This window comes from Culex quinquefasciatus, chromosome 1 (assembly GCF_015732765.1).
Source record: "Culex quinquefasciatus strain JHB chromosome 1, VPISU_Cqui_1.0_pri_paternal, whole genome shotgun sequence".
NCBI lineage: Eukaryota > Metazoa > Arthropoda > Insecta > Diptera > Culicidae > Culex > Culex quinquefasciatus.
The window spans coordinates 49954810-49982403 of NC_051861.1; the positions used below are offsets into that span (position 1 = coordinate 49954810).

At 37.3% G+C, this 27594-nt stretch overlaps 1 protein-coding gene across 10 annotated transcripts in view; it reads right to left on the reverse strand.

Annotated features, from left to right (window-relative positions):
• Positions 1–653: 653 nt before the first annotated feature.
• Positions 654–27594, reverse strand: part of LOC6047689 — a 228695-nt gene continuing 201754 nt past the window's right edge. For 9 of the 10 annotated variants that reach the window (XM_038254423.1, XM_038254465.1, XM_038254471.1 and 6 more), the window contains 4 exons: positions 24227–25907; positions 20337–20780; positions 11777–11888; positions 654–3657 (listed from right to left, as the gene is read on the reverse strand). In XM_038254423.1, the coding sequence (XP_038110351.1) occupies positions 3435–3657; positions 11777–11888; positions 20337–20780; positions 24227–25907 (2460 nt within the window). In that variant the 3' untranslated portion in view covers positions 654–3434. The remainder of the gene's footprint in view (positions 3658–11776; positions 11889–20336; positions 20781–24226; positions 25908–27594) is intronic. The other variant, XM_038254492.1, reaches the window with a different exon arrangement.

The window sequence follows — 27594 nt, forward strand, 5'->3', positions numbered from 1 at the left end:
CGATGGTTCGACACCAACTGTTGTCAAACGAACGGGGTCACGTTTAAGTTTGACACCCCTTTTACACGGAGTTCACATACACTACCAAACGTTTGTTTTGATAGTGTGCATGGTCGCCTTGTAAAAAGTGTAAAAAGACAGTTCGTGACTTTTTAGTTTGACTTTGACCAGGGCCCCGGCGAAGGCCTAATATGAGCTGCCGAACAATATTGGCAATATGGCGTCATTTGTTTACAAACATAAGATTGTTTGTGGACGAACCGAACAATTTTTTTTTTTTTTGTAAAAAAATCTATAACTATTGTGCAATACCATTAAGTCTTACAAAACAGACAAAATTTCGTTAAATTCTAGCCCAGAATTTGTTTTATTATTATTTTTCAATTTAAACCACTTTTGTCGCGATTCTGATCAAGATTGCAGATCAAATAATCGTGCCTTTAGTAGTTATATCTTTAGTTTTCACATCGATTCGCTGCAGATTCTTGTTTAAATTTAGAAATTTAGCATAAATTAAAGTAAGTTGCAAAATTCCCAACTTTGTGCAACAATTTCAACATCACCCATGCGGGAAACCGAAAATGGGGTAATTCATGCGTTCCAAACTGTCAAAATTCCAAAACGTCATTGCCAATTTTCGGTTCGCTGCTTTTGTTCGTGTTTGAAGTTTTGGGCCGAGACTCTGACATTGACCAACCAACGGGGTACAAACTAAAAAAGTGTCAAACGAAAAAGTGACCAACCACCGGGGGTTGAATGTACAGTAAAAAAAAACTTCGTAATATTACTTCTGGGAATGAGAACATCTTTTATGTCAGAAAAAGTGTGCAATTTTTCATCGAAAGAATATTCGACTTTTCTGTTGTAATGTCATTTTTTCAGTAAAAAATTAGGTAATCTTACATCATAAAAATAGTAATATTGAATCATTCAATTTCGCTCCTTCTAAATTTACACAATTTTTTACTTAGTGGATTAAAAACTCGGCAAGGTTTTCAAGGTGCAAGTATTGTTATTGATAATAACAACCTTGTTATTGTAATTGATAGTAACAAAAATAAGTAAGGATGCAAAAAGTAGGTGTTGTTTGAACTTTTGCAAAAAAAAGTCCTCGCAAAATAAAATTATATTATTAAAATTGATCATGTATCTTCTAAATCATGCTAGTTTTTCGTAAAAACGTTCAAATTAATAGTAAATTTTATTGATATTACTCTTAAAAATCAAAGAGATGTTCAGAATACATTATAATCTTATGTTTCTAAGTGATAACTATTCCTTTTGCCCCAATAAGTTGTTCGTCTTGCCCCACTTAGTTGTAGAATGAGCTATTTTAAAATAGTTTTTTTTTTGGACTAAACCAGTTTTTTAACTCGTTTTTAATAAAATCATAGAAAAGACCTATATATACAATATTGAAGTTTTTATCAAATGTGCAGTAACTATGTCACAAGCATGACCAAAATGACGAATAATACAAGAAGAATTAAATTTAAACCAGAGTTCACTAGTTATGAAATAAGGAAGTAAATGTCCGATTTTGCAAAACCTCGGTAAAATTATCAATGTTCCACAAAAATAACATCCAAAAATAATATAAAGCTATTGAGGTTTAACGAATGCATAAACGAAAATAATACCGAAATCAATTGAAGTTTCTTTTTTCAAAATTATATCGAAAGAAATTTAAACTCGGGAAAATTCTTTAACAAATATTGTCTTACACTTTCAAGAACAAATCATATAAGGGACATAAAAATTCAGCTGTACAATTTAAAAAAATATATTGGAAACTGTGAAAACTGATGTACTGATTGTAATTTATTTGTGAACAATGTTCTTAATATGACATTTATGAAGAAAGCGTCAGATAAGAATATTTTCATGCACACATGTTTGGAAACATATGATTTCTTCTGCAACCTCAAGCAGGTATTAGACTATGATAAACAAACTCATTCTATTTGACAGTTTATCAGTTTGCCTGCTGTCTTTGATGTATTTGACAGTTTGGCAGTTTGCAAAACTGTCAAACACGAAAATCATAGTCAAAGTCTAATACCTGCTGACAAAAAAAAACTATTTCGCAGAATATAGCGATTTCTGTACCAGGGTCAACTTGTTGGTCAAGTTTCAGGTCAGTATTTTCTCGGAAACAATCAGTTCCAAAGTCGATGTTTTTCCAGAACACGTTGAAAGGGAAAACTTCACATGCACAAAATATTTCAATCCACCCAACCCATCACTCTTTTCCCTCGAACCCAACCTGTTCCCACGTGATTCAAGTTGAAAAGAACCCCACCCGATTGTTTGAATGCGTGTCGAGAGGAAAACAAGATAAACACGCTGATGTGTACGGTGCCTGTGTTCTGGACCCATCAACAGCAGCAACAGTAACAACAACATTGCCCTCTTCGGATCCCGATTGTGTTTGTCCTGATGTCCTGAGGTTGATTTTTTTATTCACAATATGGTCCATCCGTCGCACTTGTTGCTGCCATTTGGTAGTAGTTGTGAGCGATAGGGTGGTCCTCGAATATTTTATTTTTCAAATACGTTTCAGTTCAAAGTGAAAATCTGATTTTTGTTTGACAAAATCAATCAAAAAATTGTTATAGTATGTTTTAAATTAACAACAAACTAGAAACCAGCAACTTTCCAACTTCCACGAAGATAACTCATCACCAGCAGGCACGTTTCCAATCAACACAGAGGACCTCGACTCTCTCTCTCTCTCTCTCTCTCTCTCTCTCTCTCTCTCTCTCTCTCTCTCTCTCTCACTCGAGTGACCGTTCCGGACATCGATGTTTTTCAACCCTTTTCACCTGCACGTGCACGTGTGAGTGCTGTGAAAATGTTGTGCAAAAGTAATTGTGCCACAAGCACGATGGGATCGACGAGAATGCGAGGAGGAAATTGAGTTCAAAGTGACAAAAGAACAAACAAATTGAGAGACAGAGTGATAACGAATGGGGCCCAGAATTGATTCCGTGGAAACAGGGTTGATTTTGTGAAAGAACTTTGGTAATGTTGTGGGAAATTGTTGCCACGCTAGGGCTACCATGCGTCTCCATTGAGTGTATTGGATTTTAGCAAAGATTTACAGGTTTACAATAAAATATCCTAGAAAGAAGAATTCAATTCAGTAAAACATTTTTGTAGCATAAATATTTTAAAAATAAATTTCATGATATATTTCAAAAAATTACCAAAATAATAATCATAAAAATCATGCGGTTAAATTGACTTAAGTGCTTCGTCTCACCCATTTTTACCAAATCAACCGTTTTCAATTTTCTTTTTTATTTGGCTACCAATCAACCACACAATCTTATCTTTCTTACACACACCAAAAAATATAATAAAATCTCCTACTCGTTTATGTCCCAAAAAAAACATAAAAAGTAAATTTAAACCTAAAGCTGGGCTTAATACTACACGTAGTACGCAGTCTGGCCGCCGTAGGGGCTCTTTTTGGAGAAGCAGGGCAGTAGCGATTGCAGCGTGTTCCGGAACGCCTCCCGAAAGTCCCGGTTGAAGTACGCGTAGATAAGCGGATTGAGCGTCGAGTTGAAGTAGCCGATCCAGAACAGCACCGTGATGACTACGTCCGGGCAGGGACAGGCCTCCTCGCCACACAGGCTCGTGATGACGTACCTGGGAGAGAGGAAACAGGAAGAAAAGCGCAAATTTAATGGAGGAAAAACGAGTGAAACAGTTCGAGCTTAATCGGCTTTCGAGGTGGGATCGAATCGCAATTAAAGGATTACGTTTTTTATTTGTTTCTACCAGAGCCATTTTAAGACTGCTCTTTTAATTAATTTGCCAGATCTAAAGCGCTTGTACAACAAAGATTTTTCTCGCAAAAAAAAAAAATCATTCAACCAAATTTCAAAAGCACCTACCATGAAACACTAAGCGAATCATTCTTCGCTCAACTAGGTTTATCCGGAAAATGAATTAAATTATCGTGCATTCTCGATACGAAACTTTTTTCCTGCAGCCATGGGAGCTGAGCTCTTTTTTCTGTCGGAAAAAAACTGAGCGTTCACCAAGCCATGGTTGCATGGCCTTCGTTCTGCAGGACTTTTGGTTTAAATTGATTGATTGAATCTATTAGCTAATTAGAGACGGGAAAAGCGATGCGCAGAGGGTAATGTTAATGATCGTCTTTTTGCATTGATTGATAATGAAAACGAAGGGAAACTTTTTCATTTGCGGACAGTTTTTACATTGATGATAATCTGTTTTCGTCGTATCATCAGAACTTAGTTTCTGACCGATCCGTAAAAAAAATGAAGATATACATATCTCAAGTTTTCAAAAACCCGTAAAAGCCAGCGTGACCTCCAACACTGATATTCGTTTTTCTAAAAATTGCATCAACATTTAATTTATTTTTAGTTTGGGGCATTTGAAAGACATGTAGATGAACAACCTTAAGCATTTTTGAAATTGGTTTTGCGTAAGTAGGCCGAATACCGATGCAAAAAAGGCTTTGTTTACCATTGGCTTTTAGGTCTTTTTGAAAACTAATCCGAGATATATGAACGTAAACAGATTTTGTGTCAGAAAAAGTATTAATTGTTTTATGTAATTGCACGTTTTCCACATTGATTTACTGCCCCCGATCGCATAAATGTCCCATAAGCATATTCATCGCTTTTAAGTTAGATCGTGAGCCCTTTGATAACAGCCTACAGAGCAGTTCTCTCAGATTTCGGTCATTCTTTTTTTGTATTTTTTAATCCGGTTGAAACTTTTTTGGTGCCTTCGGTATGCCCAAAGAAGCCATTTTGCATCATAAGTTTGTCCATATAATTTTCCATACAAATTTGGCAGCTGTCCATACAAAAATGATGCATGAAAATTCAAAAATCTGTATCTTTTTAAGGAATTTTTTGATCGATTTGGAGTCTTCGGAAAAGTTGGAGTTATGGTTTTTATTTAACTTTTCGTCACTAAAGCTTGATTTGCAAAAAAAACACAATTTTTATTTTTCATTTTGTGATATGTTTAGGGGACATTAAATAACAACTGCAAAAAATCTTTGACCGAGTTGTGAATTTTATGTTTCAACTTAATTTTTCGATGTAAAATCAAATTTGCAATCAAAAAGTTCTTTGGTGAAATTTTGAAGAAGTGCACCGTTTTCAAGTCAAATCCACTTTCAGGTGACTTTTTTGAAAATAGTCGCAGTTTTTAATTTTTTTAAATTAGTGCACATGTTTGTCCACTTTTGAAAAAAATATTTTTGAAAAGCTGCGAAAATTCTCTATACTTTGCTTTTTGGAACTTTGTTGATACGACCCTTTGTTGCTGAGATACTGCCATGCAAAGGTTTAAAAAAAAAGAAAATTGATAATTTATAAGTATTACCAAAAAAACCCACAATTTTCTAACGTCGATATCTCAGCGACTTATAATTTGATTTAAAATGTTAAAATATGAAACATTCAAAAAAATTAAATCAAGACTAACATATTAAAATGACCAAACATTCAATATTACGCCCTTTTAAAACGTCAGTCTTGGTTTAAAAATTCTGAAAACATTTTTTTTTTAGAGATCGGAATGTTTAATATTTTAACATTCTAAATCGGACCATTAGTTGCTAAGATATCGAAATTAGAAAATGGTGGGTTGTTTTGGTGAGACTTAGAAAACATAAATTTTCCTGTTTTCAAACCTTTGCATGGCAATATCTCAGCAACTAAGGGTCGTATCAACAAAATTCGGAAATGCAAAATATAGAGAATTTGCTCTGCTTTTCAAAAATATTTTTTTTACGTGGGCAAACATGTGCACTTACTAAAAAAATGAAAAACTGCGACTATTTTCAAAAACGTTACCTCAAAATGGATAAAACTTGAGAACGGTACATTAGATCAAAATTTCACTACTGTACTTTTTGATTGCAAATTTGAGTTTACATCGAAAAATGAAGTTGAACATTTTTTGCGGCCAATATTTCAATTTTTTGAAAAAGTCAGTATTGATTTAAAATTTCATAAATCGGTCAAAGATTTTTTGCACTACCTGAAAATTTCTCAAAAGTTGGCATTTGATGTCCTCTAAAACATATCAAAAAATAATAAAAAATAAAAATAGTGTTTCTTTGCAAAACAAGTTTTTGTGACAAAAAGTTAAATGAAAAATCACCTTTTTTTACTTTGTATCTTTTTTCCAGTGTAGTCCGTATCCATACCTACAACTTTGCCCAAGACACGAAATCGATCAAGAAATTCCTTCAAAAGATACAGATTTTTTAATATTCATACATCTTTTTGGTATGGGCAGCTGCCAAATTTGGACAAACTAATGATGCAAAATGGCTTCTTTGGGCATACCGAAGGCACCAAAAAAGTTTCAGCCGGATTAAAAAATACAAAAATTAAAACTAAAGAAAAAGACTGATTTCGTAGAGAATTGCTCTACATCATCCAGTACTTTGTTCTAAAAATCAAGCGGTAATCCAGTTTTTTCGCGAAAATTTAACACGTAACCTTAGGCGTCATCCATAAAGTATGTCACGCAAAAATCGGCCAAAATTAACCCCCCTCCCCCCTAAGTCACATTTTGTCACACAAGGTCACCCTCAAAAAGTACGCCACATTTTGCCAGACCCTCCCCCTTTGTTTTCGATGGGACTTTTTATATTTTTAAACTCTCATAATTTTTGGTATTTTTAGCAATTTTAATATGAAAAAAATTGGTTAAATGATTCTAATTATTCATTTTTTAGAATAAACATTGCGATATAAAAAACAGTTTTGTATCTTTTAAAAATTAGAAGACCTGGTATAAAATTCGAGTATAAAAAAATCTTGAAAACTGTTTTTCACAGCTTTGTATCTAATAAGTTCAAACCATTTATAGCAGTTTTCTTATGAACACCCTGCTTTCAAAAGCATTTATTTTTATCAATCAAGAATTTGCAAAATATTGAAGTTCCAGCTGAAAAAATGTGACTAAAATAAATTAAAATGTGATACCGTCATCAGGGGTGACATTGGGTCTGGGGGGTGAGTTTGGGTCATACAAAAATGCAGAAATTTGTATGGCCCAATCTCACCCCTAGACCCAATGTCACCCCTTATGACGGTGCTTCTAATTATTAGTAAGCAAATAATTTTAGAAAAGAGGATTTAATTTAATTGTGTACATTGCCAGTTAATATTATGCAATCATTAAAAAACCTAGCGTGACATCACAATCACGCAAACCCCCCCCCCTCCCCCCTTCGTTACATCTTGTCACACCTTCGTTAACCCCCTCCCCCTAAGAGCGTACGTACTTTATGGATGACGCCTTATTTGTGGGACAAACTTCAACCGCGTTTTTTTCGACTTGTTGTTTGTGCATATAGGACATTTATGTGAACATAGGCAGTTAAGGTAAAATAACATAACTTTGCGATAATATTTCACCACCTATTTAATACCTACAAAAATTACACTTGTAAGGATTTAAAAGCATTTAGTGAATAACTTTTTACAGTGAGATAAAAACCTACAATGCGTGTAATAAACTTTATTTGCAATATTCAACAACAACTCTGAAATATGTAAGCCGGGAAACCTACTTGACTGAAATGTCAAGCTCGTATATCATATATGAGTTTATTCTTTTCATTCTTCATCCGCCATATATATTGTTGGATCTTCACCGATGTAGCTGTAGGTTTCGCATACATCGTATGCAGTTAACAAGGTATACCACGTACGGAAAACCTACTGTTACATTGGCTTTGATCCGAACGCTGTTCACAGCGGCTAGATAGCCGAGTGGGATGGGCGCGGGCTTGGTTATCTGAACATAACTCTCGCTGGATTGATGCTATTTTTGGGGTAAGCAGACCTGATTTTTTTTCTTCGGTACATGCTTTAGGTGTACACGTTTTCTCATACAATATTACATGCTTTTGCTCACAAAGGTGATGTGCATGTTTTTGCATGCGATTTTACACAGAATCTTTTTACTGTGCAAGGTTCGAACTGACGACCTTTATATTGCGAGTCCAACCACCGCCTGCGATTCCACCGGAGCAGGCTTGGGTTTGGTGTGTCGTTTGTACTTATAGCGTGGAGACGACTCCTACACTTGGAATGATTTAACGGCCTAGCAGCCTGGGCCGACATTTTACTTCCCCATCCGATGGATGGTTGGAGCAGATGGGAATCGAACCCATGCTCTTCCTCTTGCTAAACGGATAGCTTAACCTTTCGGCCAAGCCTGCTGCTGTCTGTGTACATCAAAAAAATCAAAATCAAATTATTCGCTCTAAATTATTCGCCCTGGCGTTCTCGATTGCGAGATTCCTACTCGAAACTAAGTGTCCGAAGGCTTGATTGTTGAGGCAATTGCAAACCTCTTTTTACACCTAAGCTTCCATCCACCCCGGGATTCAAACTGCCGACCTTTGGATTGTGAGTCCAACTGCCTACCAGCGACTCCACCGAGGCAGGACTCAGGGAGACGACTCCTACACCTGGATTGAGCTATCGACCTAACCTTCTAGGTTAGAAGACCGGGGCCAACATTTAATTCCCCATCCGACGGAAGGCGTGGTCAGACAAATCTCGTCTCGAAAAATGCCACCGTTACACTATGGGGTATTTCCATATAAGCGAGCGGCCAAAAATATTTTTTTGCTTTTCTGTGACTTTTTTGTGTTGTTTGTACTTAGTATAATGAAAACAAATAAAATTTGATATTTTTCCAAAAAAAAGTTTAATTTTCGATTTTTTCATATATTTGAGGCCACATGCATTAAAGTGGTGAATTTTAACATTCTTGCTCTGTCTATTTGATGCACGGAATGGCGGTTTATGCTATGTTAAAGTTTCAGATTTACGTTCAATCTCCCTCCCTTTTTCTTGAGTTAAAATCCACCTCTCTTTGAAGACCCCCCTCCTCCAATTAAAATTTGATTTTTGCGGTGTTTTAGAATTTTAGACGGTTTATTTTATGAAACATTGTATGGATTCTCCTCCACGTTTTTGGTTGATCCACTTGCAAAATTCACGTTTTCCACGATAAATTCTTCTAAATCAAAATCACTATGTAACCGACTGTCGTTAGATTAATTAAAATATGAACTTCTTCTATGGGCTTTTGTATACCTCGTTTTGAAGCTACAGAACAACATGCGTAGTTTTTCCTCTGTGGTTTTTCCCTGAGTTGATCATGTGATGGTTCTGCAATGTTGTAATTCTTACAAATATACTCGAAAGCAGTTCTCACGTTTTCAGAATAGTGCTTCGTTATATCGTACAGGGACACTACGGTATTATTATCCATACTTTCAAAAGAACACAACAACGAACTGATATGGATATTCGACGAATCGTTTCTGTAAAATACTTAGAATAGGAATTTCTAATTTTATTAAACGTACCTAAGTACCAACAAAGTCATGAATATCAAATCTATTTTAAAACATACATAACAGGTACGTCATTTCTGCCTCCGCAGGTAAATAATGTGATTTTAACCGAGCGTATACGCGAAATCATTAATTTCCTTGCATGAATCAAAATGTTCAAAATGGCATAACTCAAAAAGTGCACATAAGTGCACTTTGAAATTTGGAGACAAGTTAGGACATGGTTCAAATTTTAAGCTGCAAAATTTTCAGATCGCACAAATGCACACAAAAAAGTACTCCATTAACAAAGTTGAAAAAAAACTAAATTTTGAATAAAAATCCATCTTTTTTTATTTTTTTTATTTTTTTTAGCCTGTAAAGGTGTGTTTTGTAAAATATTATTGAAAAGTTAAATCAATTACCTTTCTGAATATATATATAATGATGCAGGAAAAAATACATAAACAGCTACACAGTACAACTATGAAAATAATAATTTTTTTGTCAAAAAACATGTTTTTTCTTACCATTTCGCCTTTGAATTTTGTGAATTTTGAACCTACAACTTTCAAACTCCGGATTTTTCTTAGTTAGAATGTCTATTTTCGAAAAAAAATACCAAAAAAATAATTAGAGTATGTCGGTTTTTCGATTTATGGCCGCCTGAAACCCCATAGTGCGTTACCGTCTGGGATCGAACCCAAGCCGACTGGGTGAGAGGCAACCACGCTTACCCCTACACCACGGTCCCGGATCTGTGTAAATCGATCGATTCGTTTGGGAATGGTACCTTTCACGGCCTTAATGCAGTCTCTAAACCCTCTACTGCCCATTTTTTTCAGATTTTTTTATTTTTCCCTCTTTTAGGAGGTCATTTTAAGTAGTAGAGGGTTAAAAAAATAATGACGAACATCACTGATCTAGAAAAAACGACAAAAGTGATAGCGTAGGCTCAACTCAAGGAGAAGCATGAACTTTGGAGCCCCAGAAACACTTAGAATTTATCAAAAAGACGTGGCTAAATGCAATCCAAAAATTGCAAGCAATATTAATGAAAGGTGAACCGCACTCATTCTTTCTGAGGATCCCAAAATTCATGCAACTTTACTTCAAACTATAGCTATAACTGGAAAAACGATGCAATTTATCAAATTTTTACAATAGTTCGTTTCGATTTTGAATTAAATTATACATTTTAAAAACTTATAATTGTTGTGTAAATTTTAAATACTTTCCGAAAAACTCTATTTTTCAAAAAATTACGACTTTGACAAAAACACAACGTCGGTCATACCCTATAGCTCAGGTATTTAGGTATTTTTTTTATTTTTTTCAGGACGTTTTTTTTTAATTTTTTGTTGTAATTTTTTTTGTAATTGTAATCTACAACTTTCCAGAAAATTTTAGCCAATTTGGTTTATCCCATCTCGAAATGTCGTGGCACCCGTAAATCAACTCGGTGTTTCGAGAAAAACGCTCAGAAGGTTTGACAGTCCGCTTTGAGCACGGCAAAATGTTGAGCTTAAAATCGTCTCTACCTTAGTTTAATCATGTAATATCTTCATGAAACTTTCAGGAGTGATTGGAAATCATCTTTTTAGAGGATTCGAATTTTCTGAAATATGAAATTTTGTAATTTTTTACATGTATGCAACACCTCGAGGCACACTAAAACATTTCAAGATTAATCTGATGCACATAACTGGAGCATCAATTTTGTTGTAACATTACATCGATTGAAACCTGACTCTTGTCCAAAAATGTTGGTTGCCTAATCTCCAAGCTACAATCAAAAATGTATACAGTAGTCGAATATGAACTTGTGACAAAACTTTATCTGATTAAATTCAGATTTTTGGGGGTTTTTCTTGGGGATCTGTGTAGGATAGGCATTGAAAGCTGCAGAAAGTGAAATTCTTAACTCAATTGGGCACAAAATCGTCGTGCGATATAAATACCTCAGTAGAAAGTGAGCAAGCAAGTTTCCATCTGAAGTTTTGCAAATAATTTGTTAAGTTAGTGGAAAACAGCAAGTTGAATGGAATTAGGATTAGCATGTTTGAGCGTTTCGCCTTAGTAATGCAATACTATAGGGAGCAGAGTGTTTTTTTAAGGTCTCACCTTAAAAAAAACGCGAGAACAAATAATTGTAAACACTAGACTATGTGCTTCAACGTTCTGAAAGCTGAGATAAAAATTTTAAAATTGAACCTTCATATCAATGACTGCTATTCAGATAAAGTTTGATTTAGCAATTAGCTTTTAATAAAACTAAAAATAATTATTTCAATTACGTTTCAACCAGCTCCCTTGTTAACCACACAGTGCATGCAAACCTAAAAAACCGCAGAAAAAAGTTTCGCAGAAAAACAAGCAAACAAACAAACAAACAAACAACAAACTTACCACAGAAAAAAGGGCAACCAACAAAGCAGGAAGACGCCCATGATGATGCCGAGGGTTCGGGCCGCTTTGTGTTCCGCCCTCCAGCCCTTGGACTGCCGGGTCGATGTGCCACCTGAGGTTCCCGGAACGAAACAAAAAAAGTTGCAACGTTTGTCATCGACACCAACACCGCCACCATTGTCATCATCATCATCGGCAGCGAGTACACGCACAATCAGCACCAAATGTTGCGCGTCGGACGTTTAATTAAATTTTTCCGTTGTTTTTCCCACCAGGATTTGCGGCGTGGGAGAAAGAGAGAAGGAGACAGAAAGGGAGGAAAAAGTAAAAGAAAAGTAAGAGTTAATTAAGTGTACCATTTTTTGTGGAGTTTGTTTGCCAGACTTCTTTTGTTGGTCAGCGGCAAATGTCGAAATGGAGTTTTAGTGAAGTTACGTACATTTATTTAATATTTTTTTTGTTATTTTCAAAATCGTAGACATGTTGTAAGCGATTTACAATTATGAGGCAAAACAGTATCCGTCTTTTTATTCTTTCGATGCAAAATACAAACCAAACTAGTAGAATCAAAACAGCTACATGCATTCATAAGCAATAAGCAAGTAACAAAAGATCAACATATTTTGATTTAACATGTTGCAATCATTTAATGCAAAACCAAATTAACTCGAATATCATATTCCTAAAAGTGAAGAAATTGTATTTTTCTTTTTCTTGTCTTCAATTTATTCAGAAAACAAAGTTGTGTTACGTCACATTCTATATTCATGTATTTTAATTGAACTCATATTTTTTTTTGTATTTTTTGTGAATTCTTTATATAATGTCAAATATTGTAAATTACTATTAGACGAAATGCCTTGCATTTTTTGAACTACCTGATATAAAAAAATGTCTCCAAAATTAGTTTAACAAAAAAGTTCGCAAACGACACAATAAAAAAATATGTAAATTTGGAAGCTGTAATTTTGGAAGGTTGAATATTATCTCTTTTATGATGTAATTTTACCTCAATTTAGACTGAAAAAGTGGCATTACACCAGAAAAGTGGTAAAATTACACATTTCCAGAGGTAAAATTACACCTTTTTTCTGACATAAAAGATGTACCCCTTCCCAGATGTAATATTACCATGATTATTTTTCTGTGGAGCAAACCTTTTTAAATTTCTAAAAAAAAAAAAAACAATTTAAAACCCATCTAAATATTTCAACAAAAACTAAGCCAAAAACATTTTTATTTCTTTGCATCATGCATACAAATTCGAAAATTAATGTCACTCCAAATGAAGAACGGTCAAATGCGCTTGCCTCAGTTCAATCCCCTCCTTGAATTGCATAAGTTGTTAGAGCAAATTCTACCCAGCATGAGCTGCATTCAGAATGAAAGCATAAGCTTTTTCCGGTGGGAAAAAACCATACCTACATAAATGATGGAGGTGACACTTTTATTCACAAACGGTGTAAAATTTCCAAACAAGAGGATAAAAAAGTAGGTAAAAAAGTACAAAACACGAAAAAGGAAGACAGCAAGCGAGCAACGGTGGTGGTGGTGAAATTGTAGACCGGAAAAAGATTGAACAAGACATGGCACCGGACCCGGACCCAGACCTCAGCAGCGGTTGTTAAACGACTAAGCCAAGCATGTTGAGAGCTGTTTTTTGTTACTTGACAAGCGGAAGGAACGCCGTCACCCTGGGTTGATGTTTAATTTTTTTAAGAGCCTTAAATTTCTGCTGATAATTTAGATTTTATTATTCATATATGTTGATCCAATAGCTGGAGAATGTTTTTATGTCTTAGTATAATCAACTTTCAGTTAGGCATCTAACAATATTGAAAGATTGCGAGTTTTTCAAAGAGTTTCTACATCATAACAAAATCACGTACCGTCAGAGGGGGTGAGATTGGGTCAAAGTGGTTTTTTACGAATTTTACCATTTTTCAGGCTCTTTTCAATGAAACTAAATTCTGTTAAAAGGGTAGTGTAGAGGACATCTTAAAAAGATTTCGCTGAACAAATCTCGTCCCTAGAACAAATCCTGTTATTTTGGCAGGCTTTTCAAAGATGAGGTTCGTTTTTGGCTAAAAATGACCTTTCTTAAAATCATTTTTCTAATATTTTTGTTAGAATTGCTCGAAAACTACCCAAATGCCTGAAAATTTCCACTTCAAACATTGTAGCGTGTCAATACAATTCCCTCGAACAAGAAACACTGTTGGATGACTTGTTTTTACCATATCGTTGTATTTGAGCATCATTTTAGTTTCATTTGACCCAATATCCCCTCTAAGGGGTGAGATTTGGTCAATTTTCAAACTATTGGCATTTAAGGAAGTGTTCATCAAAATCCACTATATTTTGGGAAAATGTTAGTCAACTATCTAAGAACAAATCTAGGACAAAAGTTTGTCGATTTTATTACAAATGTTTTTGTTACTAAGAAATTACGAGAGGTGTTTTTTGAACCATAGTCACCCCCACTGACGGTACTTTTATGTTTTCCTTTTCATGGCATGTATATCCCTAACACCGTCAAAAGAGAAATGTGAAACTTTTAAAACTTGTTCAATTACGCTTAGTTTTAGTTGTCTGCAATGTTTACCTTTCTGTTTGGGGTAATATTGCAAAATTCACACGAAATAAACAAATTTAATAAAGGCGATAATTATTTGATAAAAACTTCTTTAATTTAAACAGACTTTTTACCACGTTCAAACTCTGTTAAGAAAACTTCTCCTGCTTTAACATTTTACCCAAGAAGAAAACTTCTATTCATTGCACACGTGTGGGCAAAAGTTCCTCAAGCGCTGCATAAAGTTGTTCTTTGGTTGTTATTGAGCAGAAATCAATTTTCTGTTAGACTTCACTGTTGTGTTTACACTCACTACACATTAACTTTATTATTCATTAGAATACTCCTAGCTTGCACTATAAATGTAAGAAATGATTGAGTTCAAATTGAAAAAAACACACACTTTTTTGATTTTAGTTTCATCGAGGTGGTGCTGTGGTCATTATTCAATTGAAATTAATTCATTTTGATAATATATTAAATTTAATTTCATCAGAGTACATTTAATCAAAAAGTAATTAGTGGGTGCTTTTCCCTAATTTAAGTTATACATTAAAACGCACACATACGCTCGCATCAGCGCATCTAATTGAACCAATTCATTACGGCCAACTGTCACCAACCCAATTCGCAGTGCAGCCTTTCGCAAGTGCACTTTAACCCACCTTCCTCCCATCCCAACTTCCGCCTCCCAGAAATTTTCGGCAAAACAACCTAGTAAATTCATTATGCAAAACCAGCCAAATGCAAATTCCCGCCGCGTTGAACCACTCTATTGCTGCGGTTGCCATCGTGTTTTTGGAGAGGAGGAGACCAAAAATGGGGTTCTAAGCTTCGTGTTCATTCAGCTGCACTGCTAATTTGGGCGGATAAAGTTTGGTGTTTGATAAAATATGATGCCACAAAAGTGGAATCTTCGTGGGGAAAGGAACCGAACGCGAAATCTCAATTGTACATGAGATCCATGATTTATCGTTTAGTGAATACTTGTGACACCTTCCATCGAATGGGGAAGTAAAACGTCGGTTCCGGCATTGGTTGTTGTTAGGCCTGTCAGCCATTCCAGGTGTAGGAGTTGTCTGCCTGCTATAAAAACAAATAGTACACCAAACCAAGCCTGCTCCGGTGGAATCGCTGGTGGCGGTTAAACTCGCAATCCAAAAGTCTTCAGTTCGAACCCTGGGGTGGAAGATTCCTTGGAGTAGAAAGAGGTTTGGGTGCCCTCCCCATTCGGATTTCGGATTCCTAGGTTCGAGCAGAAACTTGCAATAGAGACCACAAAAGACCCGGGGGTCGTTAATGTGGATGGTTTGATTTTGATTGTATCATTGATCTAAATGTTTTCCAACATAAAAGTTGATGTAGAAAAAGATAGAAATATATTTTGCCTTCCTCACTGAGGTAAGGCTATAATCCTGCTCGAAAAATGAACTTTTGAAATACAGCTCGTAGACCTATATTCATGTATACCTATCGACTCAGAATCGAAAACTGAACAAATGTCTGTGTGTGTGTATGTGTGTGTGTGTGTATGTATGTATGTGTTCAAAATTCTTGCCAAGTTTTCTCAGCATTGGCTGGACCGATTTTGATCAAACCGGTTGCATTCGACTTGGTTTAGGGTCCCATACATCGCTATTGAATTGTTTGAAGTTTCGATAAGTAGTTCAAAAGTTATATATAAAAATGTGTTTTCACATTTATCCGGATCTCACTTATATGCATGAAAACTATGTCCGGATCCATCATCTAACCCATCGTTGGTTAGGTAATCAAAAGACCTTTCCAACGAGTCCAAAACATTGAAGATCTGGCAACCCTGTCCCGAGTTACGACCACTTAAGTGATATTTATGTACTTTTTTGAAGCTGAATCTCACTTAAATGTATGTAAACGAAGTCCGGATCCATCATCCGACCCATCGTTGGTTAGGTAATCGAGAGACCTTTCCAACGAATCCAAAACATTGAAGATCTGGCAACCCTGTCTCGAAATATGTCCTCTGAAGTGGTATTGATGCACTTTTTTGAAGCCGGATCTCACTTAAATGTATGTAAACTATGTCTGGATCCACCACCCGACCCATCGTTGGTTAGGTAATCGAAAAACCTTTCCAACGAATCCAAAACACCGAAGATCTGGCAACCCTGTCTCGAGATATGGCCACTTAAGTGATATTGATGCTCTTTTTTGAAGCCGGATCTCACTTAAATGTATGTAAACTATGTCCGGATCCACCATCCGACCAATCGTTGGTTAGGTAATCGAAAAACCTTTCCAACGAGTCCAAAACATTGAAGATCTGGCAACCATGTCTCGAGATATGTCCACTTAAGTGATATTGATGTACTTTTTCGAAGCCGGATCTCACTTAAATGTATGTAAACTATGTCCGGATCCACCATCCGACCCATCGTTGGTTAGGTAATCGAAAAACCTTTCCAACGAGTCCAAAACATTGAAGATCTGGCAACCATGTCTCGAGATATGTCCACTTAAGTGATATTGATGTACTTTTTCGAAGCCGGATCTCACTTAAATGTATGTAAACTATGTCCGGATCCACCATCCGACCCATCGTTGGTTAGGTAATCGAAAAACCTTTCCAACGAGTCCAAAACATTGAAGATCTGGCAACCCTGTCTCGAGATATGGCCACTTAAGTGATATTGATGCTCTTTTTTGAAGCCGGATCTCACTTAAATGTATGTAAACTATGTCCGGATCCACCATCCGACCAATCGTTGGTTAGGTAATCGAAAAACCTTTCCAACGAGTCCAAAACATTGAAGATCTGGCAACCATGTCTCGAGATATGTCCACTTAAGTGATATTGGTGCACTTTTTTGAAGCCGGATCCCACTTAAATGTATGTAAACTATGTCCGGATCCACCACCCGACCCATCGTTGGTTGGATAATCAAAAAACTTTTCCAACGAGTCCAAAACATTGAAGATCTGGCAACCTTGTCTCGAGTTATGATTACTTAAGTTATATGTGTGTACGTTTTTTTTCTGGATTCAAAAAAATAGCTGAAATATGTGTCCAAACCACTCATATTACCCATTGTTGGTAAAAAAAGAGGAAGGCATCAACCACATAGGTGGATTAAGGTAGTTTTTGTTATTATTTTGCAAATTTAACAAACATAAATCAAATAATTTGTTTTAACACATTTTCAAACCCAAGCTTCGTTAACGCGTTATATAGTTAAGCTTCGTTAACGGTATATAGCAGGGTCTCATTTATCGTTATTGAATTGTTTGAAGTTTTGATAAGTAGTTTTAAAGTTATGTATAAAATGTGTTTTCTTATATATCTGGATCTCACTTAAATGTATGTAAACAATTTCCGGATGCATCATCCGACCCATCATTGGCTAGGTTATCCTAAGACTTTTCCAACGACTTTGACGATCTGGCAACCCTTTCTCGAGTTATAACCACCAATGTGATATTAATGCACTTTTTTGAAGCCGGATCTCACTTATTTGTATGTAAACTATGCCCGGAAGTGGTTAGGTTATCAAAAGACCTTTCCATTGAATATCTCGCAACTATGTCTCGAAATATGACCAGCGAGTTTTTCACCAATGTGTAACAGGTCGTATCGAGGTGCTCCGATTTGGAAGAAACTTTCAGCGTTTGTTTGTCTATACATAAGATGAACTCATGCCAAATATGAGCCCTCTACGACAAAGGGAAGTTGGGTAAAACGGGCTTTGAAGTTTGAGGTCGAAAAAACATTTAAAAAAATCTTAAAATTGCTCGCATTTCCGTAAAACTTCATCAATTCCAACAATCTTAGATGCATTCGAAAGGTCTTTTGAACCACTTCAAAATGTGTCATAGACATCCAGGATTGGTTCGACTTTTTCATCCAAGCAATTTTAAGATTTATTAGATTTTTTGGACCTCAAAATTCAAAGCCCGTTTTACCCCTTTTCCCTTTGTCGTAGAGGGCTCACATTTGGCATGAGTTCATCTCATGTATAGACAAACAAACGCTGAAAGTTTCATCCAAATCGGAGCACCTCGATACGACCTCTAGAGCAAACTGAGCAATATTTACAAATACTGTCTCTTAAGTGATATTTCTGAACTTTTTTAATTCCGTTTTTTAATCTAAAAAACAAAATGATATTTGTGTTCAAACCCATCATATCATCCGTTGTTCGTAAGGAGCGAGGAAGGCTCCAACCACATAGGTGGATTAAGTTAGTTTCTTTTTTTTTTCTAAAAACTTATTCAATTACCTTTCATTTGCGTCCATAAAGCTAAATTAGGTTGAAATGGCAAGGAGCTATGATTTTTTATAAGTGGTTTTGCGAAAATCGATGAAAATGGCAAATTTTGGACTACCGTTTCATGACATAAGTCACCCTTATAGCATAACAAAAAATGCGGGACTAATTACTTCGCTAAAGGAATACCCTACAGTGAATTTACATAGGGTCCTAAAACCCTATGTAATTTTTTTGTGTACAACGGTAAAAAACACGATTTAAAACCATTTCTGATCACTTTTCTGTTCTGACCTGTTCTGTCAAGAAGGACCGCGTAGTTAATGAATTTAAATTGATTTTGCGTCAATGTACTCAGAAAAATTAGCTTTATCATTGTGAACGATCAAAAAATCAAAATCAAACCATCCACATTAACGACCCCCGGGTCTTTTGTGGTCTCTATTGCAAGTTTCTGCTCGAACCTAGGAGTCCGAAGGCTTGAATGGGGAGAGCACCCAAACCTCTTTCTACTCCAAGGAACCTTCCACCCCAGTGTTTGAACTGTTGACCTTTGGATTGCGAGTCCAACCGCCGCCAGTGATTCCACCGGAGTAGGCTTGGTTTGGTGTGTTGTTTGTACTTATGGCATGGAGACGACTCCTACACCTGGAATGCCTTAACGGCCTAACAACAACCAAAGCCGGGACCGACATTTTACTTCCTCATCCGATGGAAGGTTGGAGCAGATGGGAATCGAACCCAGAATCATCCGCTTACAAAGCGGACAGCGTAACCATTCGGCCACGCACTGCGCCATTTTGAACGATAATATCACAAATTAAGGCTTAATTGTAGGACCTAATTGCACACAACTTTCAGGAACATAACCTATTCTTTACCAACTTGCTGACGAGTTACAGGCTATAAATCAGCTCGTACCAGAGATCAAACTCCCAACTTTGAAACAAAAAAATGTACTGAATTCTTTTTCCATGAAATTTGAATTTGTGAGTTTGTTTGGTATGTGATTTAAGCTCTAAGGTGTGACAATTTTAAGGAAATCTAGCCGTAAATTTATAGGAAACCAAGTCCACCAAGATCATATACTTTTGTTGCCGTAAATATTATGCTTCATTTAACAAACTTTCATACCCAAATCATTCATAGTCATCACACGAAGGACACACATTGAGCGTTTTTAAGCGTTTGTGATATTTCTTAGCATTACAATTATGTTATAAATCATGCAAGCAACTATTTAGTACACACAACTACTGGAAAAGTCTCTTAACTAATAAAATCCGTTGAAACTAAATGGAAAAAATCCCAGCCATTCTATCGACCAATTTCATTTGTTAGTCATCACACTAAAAACATTCACTTTGGCGCTTCGTCATCTCTTCGAAATAACTGTTACCCTAACATTGATTTGTTTTTTTTGCACAATACACCAATAACATCAATAAAACATTTGGTAATGAGGGAAAGTTTGATGCGGGGAATGAGAATGCGCCAATAGGTATAGTACATATACCAGATCACTAGAAGAGACAACGAGTCGACGACGAAGAAAAAAAGCGCGCTCAGCAAATCAGATCAGAGCGGAGCTAAGCGATTTGAGTGGTTTGTTCTACGATGCAACGCTAAGCGCAGGCTTCAAGAAGAGGAAGTTAGTTAGAAAAAGTTCGGCGCGTTCGACAAGCAGCGTAAGTGAACGGCAAGCAGAGAGAAACTGGAAGAATTTTCGTGGGCGACTAACCTTCCCCGTAGCCAACACTGCTACAACGACTACCGGGGCCGCCACCGCCAGGCTGGGACGGAACGGTCAGTCTGGTTCCCTCGGGGCCACCGACGCCACATCCGACGTCACACGGTTCGTTACGGCGTCGCTGACCAGTGTCGGAACAACCGCGCCGCCGTCGGAACCCGTACCGCTTGAAGTGGTTCCACAGGCACTTGATCTTGCGGAACTTGTGATGGCGACAGTTGGCCGCACCCGAACCGTCGTCGTGGTGACAACACCCCGGCGAACAACAACATCCGCCCTGGCCGGCCGGACCAACGCGGCGGCCGCCTCCCTGGACGTCGTTATGGTGGCCGTCCGGGTCGTCAAAGTCCGTGTCGGTGTCGTTCGCGTTGACCACGCCGTCGTTGTTGATCACGATGCAGATGGCGCCTCGGCGGGCATGCTTCTGGCTTGAATCTTTTGCCAAAAATGCCAATGGTAGAGAAGAGAGGGGTGGGATAGTGGGTTGGGGGGAGGGTTTGGGTTATAAAAAGTTTCGATTTTTTTGGGCTTCGTCGAACGGTGTGTACAGATGATGTGAAAACAATAAAAGTACAACATAAGCCGAAATGTAAACGAAAATGTGGCAAAGACTACATAATGGGTGGAGTCATTGTTTGACCAGCTAAGTGTATTTTTTGGGGTTTCTAACAAGAAGGTTTGAATCTTGCCAGTCTAAGCGAAGGATCACTCGACGACGGGTTCGAAGAGCAGAACTTGCGACAACGATGTCGCTCAATGACCAGGGAAATTTGCATTGCCCACGAAGAGGAATAGATTTCAGTCGAAGAATATTTTTGGTCTACTAGATTGTCACATAAAAATTACAAGAATAACATCAAAGTGAAACTATACACTGATCAGAGTTTTTAAACATTGAAACATTTTTTTTGTGGAAATTTTTCTCCCTAATCTATTTGAGCATGGCAGTGTAGAAATAGAAGCCTTTAAAATTACACATAGATTACTGGTTTTATTACAAAAAAAAACGATAAAGCTTCTTTTTTAGCACTTAAACGCCCAACCCATGTCCAACTTATTCGGTCGCCCAAGTCTCCCAAAAAAGTTAAGACTGATCGCAAAAATTCTATTTCTAGGATCATCTAGACATCCTAAAAAATCACGAGAAAAAAATGTTCCGAATGGTTGAGTTATGACCGAGAACCAGCGAGTTGAAATTACCGTTCCAACGTTTTGAGGGCTTGGGAGTTGGAATGTTCAGCGCAATGATGCTTTGTACTACCACACAAGGTCGATTGAAAAAAATCCAATCAGTCGGTTTGTAAATAATATCCTACAAGCCCTCCATTGATTTTCAAAATATGCTTTTAATCCATTTCAGATATGTTTTAAATTTAATGCAAAAATAAATCAAATCATCAAGACAACATTTTATCATAGATCAACTATGGTCAACTTGAAATAAAAATTAAAAACAAGATACTAGGGGAAATTCTCGTATGTTTGGCAGGTTAAGCACTCGCTCCTAACTCCATCCAATTTACTGATTTTCACTATTTAAACAATTAATTTTGCAAAAAAATTGATAGAAACTTGCTTGCTCACTTCTCAATGAGTTATTTATCACTCGATTTCAGTTGAAAACGCTTTTAATTAGCTTTAATTGAATGTCAAAGTTCTGACCTGCCAACATTAGAGGCACGCTGGAATTAGATGCCGTTCCCCTATCTATATACAGCAATTCCCCACGAAACAGCATGATTCGAAAATAGTTCTTATTTTCAAAAAATCGTGTCTCAGAGTATTGAAAACATATCTTCACCATTTTTTGATATGTTATGTGAAATTTTCCGAGGAATCCGAAAAAAATATTTGTAGGCATAGGCTCTTTGGTCCCGAGACCTTTGAAACAGCATTTTAAGTTTTCATAGAACCTTTTCAAATGTCAAGGAAGATTTTTGAAACTTCTTACTATTTTTTCCAAATAGCTGAACTATTCACCTTTCTTTTGCGTCTAGGACAGCTAAAATCGGATGAAATGGCGCGGAGATATGTTTTTTTAAGTGGTTTTGGCGAAAATCGACGAAAATTGCCATTTTGCGGAACACCCTAACATAGCGTAGGTCACCCTAATGGCCAAACAAAAAAGTACAGGTCTTATTATTTCGGCTAAGAAACCCCAAGAAAAAATTTGAGCCCGATCGGACAACTTTTTTTTTAATCAAGCTGTTTTCGTGGTGAATTGCTGTATAGAAAGGGCATTCTTAAACCCTTTGTGACCGTACCTAAGTTTCATTATACTGTTAAAAATATGATGTACAATATCAAAGATTTTGGCTTAATTTTAGAACTAGACTTTTGTGTTCTAAAATAAGACCAAAAATAGTTTTCGGGTGTTCATTCTATCGTTACACATAACAAATTACCTAGAACTTTAGGATTCAATCATCCAATCATTACCCTTATCTTTTGAGGTTACATAGATTTTAGCAGTCGTAGAGCAAGTGTGTGCAACAAGTCCCACATAGCAAAGCTTTATGTGCTGATTATTTTTTACATTATTTACAGTTGACATGAATGATCGAAACAGATAAAGTACAAGTAATATAATTAAAAGAAAAAACTAACAAAAGACTACAAACAAATCCTAAATCTCTGAAAATAAAATAAAATAAACATTTCATTTGGGAAAAGAATACTTAAAACAGTTAAAGATTGATATTTGTTGAAGGAGTATCGATAATTAAAATTGTGGGTTTATTGGAAAGGAAATATTTATAAAAAGCTCACTTATACAGACTATTTGAGCACAAATTCAAAATGTCTTAAACCATCATGTTGATATTTTAAAGTGTTACAAATTTAACCATTTCGGTAAATCTTCGAAATGGAAAATATTTGTCGAGCAAAGTTCACAGCCGAGAGAATCCACCATAAGTTAAGGTTCAAAGTTGAGCGACGAAACCTTTCATCATTACCTAAACACCCTAGCTTGAGAAAAAGGGGAAATTTCCATATACATTCTCCGTTTTTCTCGAGTTTAAGAGTTTAGGTGTTCAGCAATAAATTTATCAAAAAAAATGATTTAAAATATGCTTGCAGGACATTAAATGAACATATCACAAACAATGTTTTGGAACGATTGAAATTGGGAAATTTTATCATGTGGTAAAAACAGTTTTATGACAAATAGTTCCGAAAAGAAACTTTTGCTATAAATTCAGAAGAATAGAATATTCTTTTCAAATTGTATCAAAAGAATACAAAAACACTCCAAAATAAACGCAAAGGACAAGTATGTGGTGTTGAAGTTTCAGCAAAGCATATTTTTAGTATTTTGAGAGATTCATGAGCAGCAGAAAAGAGGTTTCGAGATTGATAGAGAACGTTTGACAGTTTAGGTTATGCGACAAAAAGCGGCAATAGTATACGAAGGTTGGAGATATTTTCAAAGAGATTAAAGTGAACAATGCAAAATTCATTCGAGCGAAGAGCGCTTTTTTAGCTGGCAGCACCACTGAATGTGCACACGGGTACGACGGAAAAGGATCAAATGCCTTCGCACGTGGTGTTGTTTTTGCCAATGGGTCAAATTTAAATAAACAATGAGTGTGGTGCAAAACGTGGCAACAAAAGGACAAATAATTATGGATCTTGAGAAAGATTCTAGGAACCATCTTGCTGCAGGATGATTTAATGGTGTAAGTAAAAACATCGATTTGAATGCCGATATATGGATGCAACAAGCTAATCGAAATTAGGGTGATACACAGTGAACACGCGATCTGGGTAGAAAATTGAAAAACGAAAGATCACACATCTAAACACACCGGAAATGTACAAGAGGTTAGACAGAAAGAGATAGGGAGACAAAAGGGGACATTGAGCAGGGTTATACTTACTCGTTGAGCTGTTGGATCGACCACCGGCACCCGGTCCGGAACCGGTTCCACCATTAGTGCCGTTCCGGTTGTTCATTTGGTAGCTTCCACCGTCGTCGTCCGGATTGTCACTAAAGTTGATCACGTTGATATTGTAGGTTACGGTGGACGATTGTCGCTTCCGGTGCAGTCCGGGGTGGTGCACCGGCGACGGGGTCATGATCGACGGAGGCATTACGACCGAGGTCGATGTGGCCGTCGAAATGGGCTGCTGTTGGTTGTTCAAACTATCGTTCCGGATATTTTCGATTATGATGTCTGGATTGTTGATGACCTGCTGTGCGTCCACCGAATGGTCCACCGGGTTGACGCTGTCTTCGATGGCGTTCGCGGTGACAGCAGTGCTAGGAACTTGCAGTTTTGTGCTTGGACCGGTGGACACCAGGTCCAGTGATATGGTGGAGGCTTCGCTCAGTACGTTGACAGGACTGCCCGTATCGCCGAGGTTCACCACCGGTTTTAGACTGTCCAGCTGGGCTACCGCAATCCGTTCATTGCTTTTGAGTCGTTCGTTCTCCCGTGAGATGGCCTCCGGGAGGAGACCTGCCGAGTGAGGTGGTGAACCTGCCGACGAAATGGCCGATATGAGATCTATCACGTAGCTACCGTCCGCGTGGCTTAAATTACTATCACTAACTGTGCTATTTACGTTGGCCGTACTACTATTCACAACTTTAAGATTGGATGACTTGATAAGGACGTTCTCTTCTGCACATGCGGACACAATCTCCTTCGGACTGGTCGGACTCATCGGTCTGGTCCCGCTGAAACCATGGTCGAAGCATCCAATCAGAATATCCGGAGTGTCATTGATCCCGGCAGCGGCGGCAGGAGCGGATCCAACCTCCCCGTTAAGCGTTATTTTGAAGATTCCATCCTTGTGTTCAGTGCTAGCCTTGAGGTTCTTGAAGCACTTCATGATGTTTTCATCCCCTTGGAACGCAGCCGTGAAATCTGAATCGCTCAGCGCATAAATCAGCTGGTCCTCTCTCGGGCCGTCTATGTTACTGGCCTTTTTCACACTGGCATTGTTCTTTCCCAGGCCCAGCCTCTGCGATCGTTGCTTTTGAATCATTGTCAGAAAGTCCGACTCACTGGCCGCTATCTGGTGCCGTTTGTGTGTGTTCACCTCCTTCTCCGTCACAACACTCTCCTTGTTGAGCGATGAAGTCACGTTTATCAAGTCAATTATATTGTTATTCGATCGATTGTCTTTGTTTTTGTTGTTCAGCTTCTTCTCCGAAACCGTCCGGTTGTTGCAGTAGCTATTCTCTCTATTATTGCTATTGTTCAGGCTCTGACCCGTGGCGCTACCACTCTTGATGTACGACTTTAGCAAGCTATTCCTCGAGAAGAACGGCTGGAAAAAGTTGATCTGCTTGAAGCTCTCCTTCCGCGAAGCTCTTCGCTGTTGGTTCTCCTTCACGTGGATCGGCTCACTGCCCGAGTAGCGCAGGTTGTTTTCGTACTGCAGCGGAAAGATCGAGCTGACGCTGTCCGAGTTCTTGATCTTGGCCGCTTCGTTCTTGTACTCTAGATCGCGCAGATCAATACTGCTCCGGCTAAGACGCCGCGGCGGCGAAGACGGCACCAGCAGATCGTCGTCATTGTTGCTCACGATCGTAGGCACAATCATTGGAACCTGAGCAAGAAAGGAAAAGACGTGGATCAAAATCTTGAAGCAAGAAAGTAATCTCCATTCTCTAACAAAAAAAAATCTGTTCGCGAAACCATTTCCCCTCGAAATAACCCTTCTCCTACAGAGCAAATCCCAAAGCTCACCCGTAAAGTCATTATTCCGAATTAGGGGGAGAGGGGGTAATATGCACCCCTGGGGCAAAATGCACCCCTTGCTTTTCTCGGTGTTTGGAAGAATTTTCCGGGGGAAAAATCATAGAAATTGGAAGCTTAACCCTGCTAAACCATGCTGGACAAATTTGAGCATCGTGGTATAAAAACAGCTTAAGTTATTTGCAAAACTGTAAAATGTTGTGTTTTCATCTAATTTTCATTGAACTTTCATTATGATTTTTGGGCAATAAAAAAGCATTTATTGTTATTCTAAGTGTTGAGGTATATATTTTTTGCCATAATCTTCATTATTCTGAAGATAGATGAGTCCAAAAACATCAAAAAATGCATTTTTAATTAAATTTTCTGCAAAAAGCGGGGTCGGGGCAAAATGCACTGCTGTGAAGTTCCTTTGTAAAAACAGCGGTGTCATCTAGTGGTGACTAGTGAAAACTGCTTTTACCCGGTGCATTTTGCCCCATTGTTGCGGTGCATTTTGCCCCGTTGTTGTAGTGCATTTTGCCCCAATGTTGCGGTGCATATTGCCCCGCATGGTTGTTTGAAAGAAATCAAAAATATTTTTAGAAATCTGTTATTTTTAAACAATTTTGAGGTTTTTAATGACTTTTTTCACTTGGATGACGTTAACTAATAGTTATTTATGAACATCTAAAGAAATTCTTTTACAGAAATGCTGTTATGGTTGAGAAATCACAGTTTTCCCTTAGGGGGTGCATATTACCCCCTGTCCCCCTACTCGATTCCCTTCACGAGCATCAACGGTTTCATTTGTGAGCTATAACGAGGCCGCCCCAACCAGTCAGTGTGGGCGCACATGGCAAGCATCTCAATGAGCTTTTCATTACTTTCCCACCTTTGCTACTACCTGTGTATTGGGTACAATGGATGAATCAATGCATATGTTGTAGGAAGCAAAGGAAAAATGATGAGGATTGGTTTTCGTTATAACTGACAAATCTTGAAGAGGGTTTAGTAAAAAGATGAAAAGAAATCATTTTCTGAACCGATTCCAAATAATCCAATATAAACAAAGGAATAAAAAGATGCCGCAAAAATCACTGTAGTCAAAGTTCAACTTATCTTTACACAGCTCATAGCTTTTTAAAGAGTCTCCCCATGCCAAATATTGAAGAAGGAAGGTGTCTATCTACTTCGCTGAATTAATACGGCGAGGCGCGATTTCACTGGAAGGCAATAAAACAGCTATCAAAGAATAATAAACGAAAGTCGGATTGTTTATATTTTTATTTTTATTAGGGTCCGACCATGACGACAACGACTGATGGTCTGAGTCTGAATTGGATCTTTTTTTTTTCTTTCTAACTGTTTGAGTTTCTTGGTGCAGTCAGCTTGGTCAAATATGACATACTGTCAGTTGGGGTGACTATGGATTATAATAAAATATTTTCCTTGTGATTACTTCGTTATAATGACCAATTCCAGTGATTTATCTATTTAAGTCTAAAATTTGTAAGTCAAACGATCTTTTATTACCTATGTTTTTATTGTTAGGTATG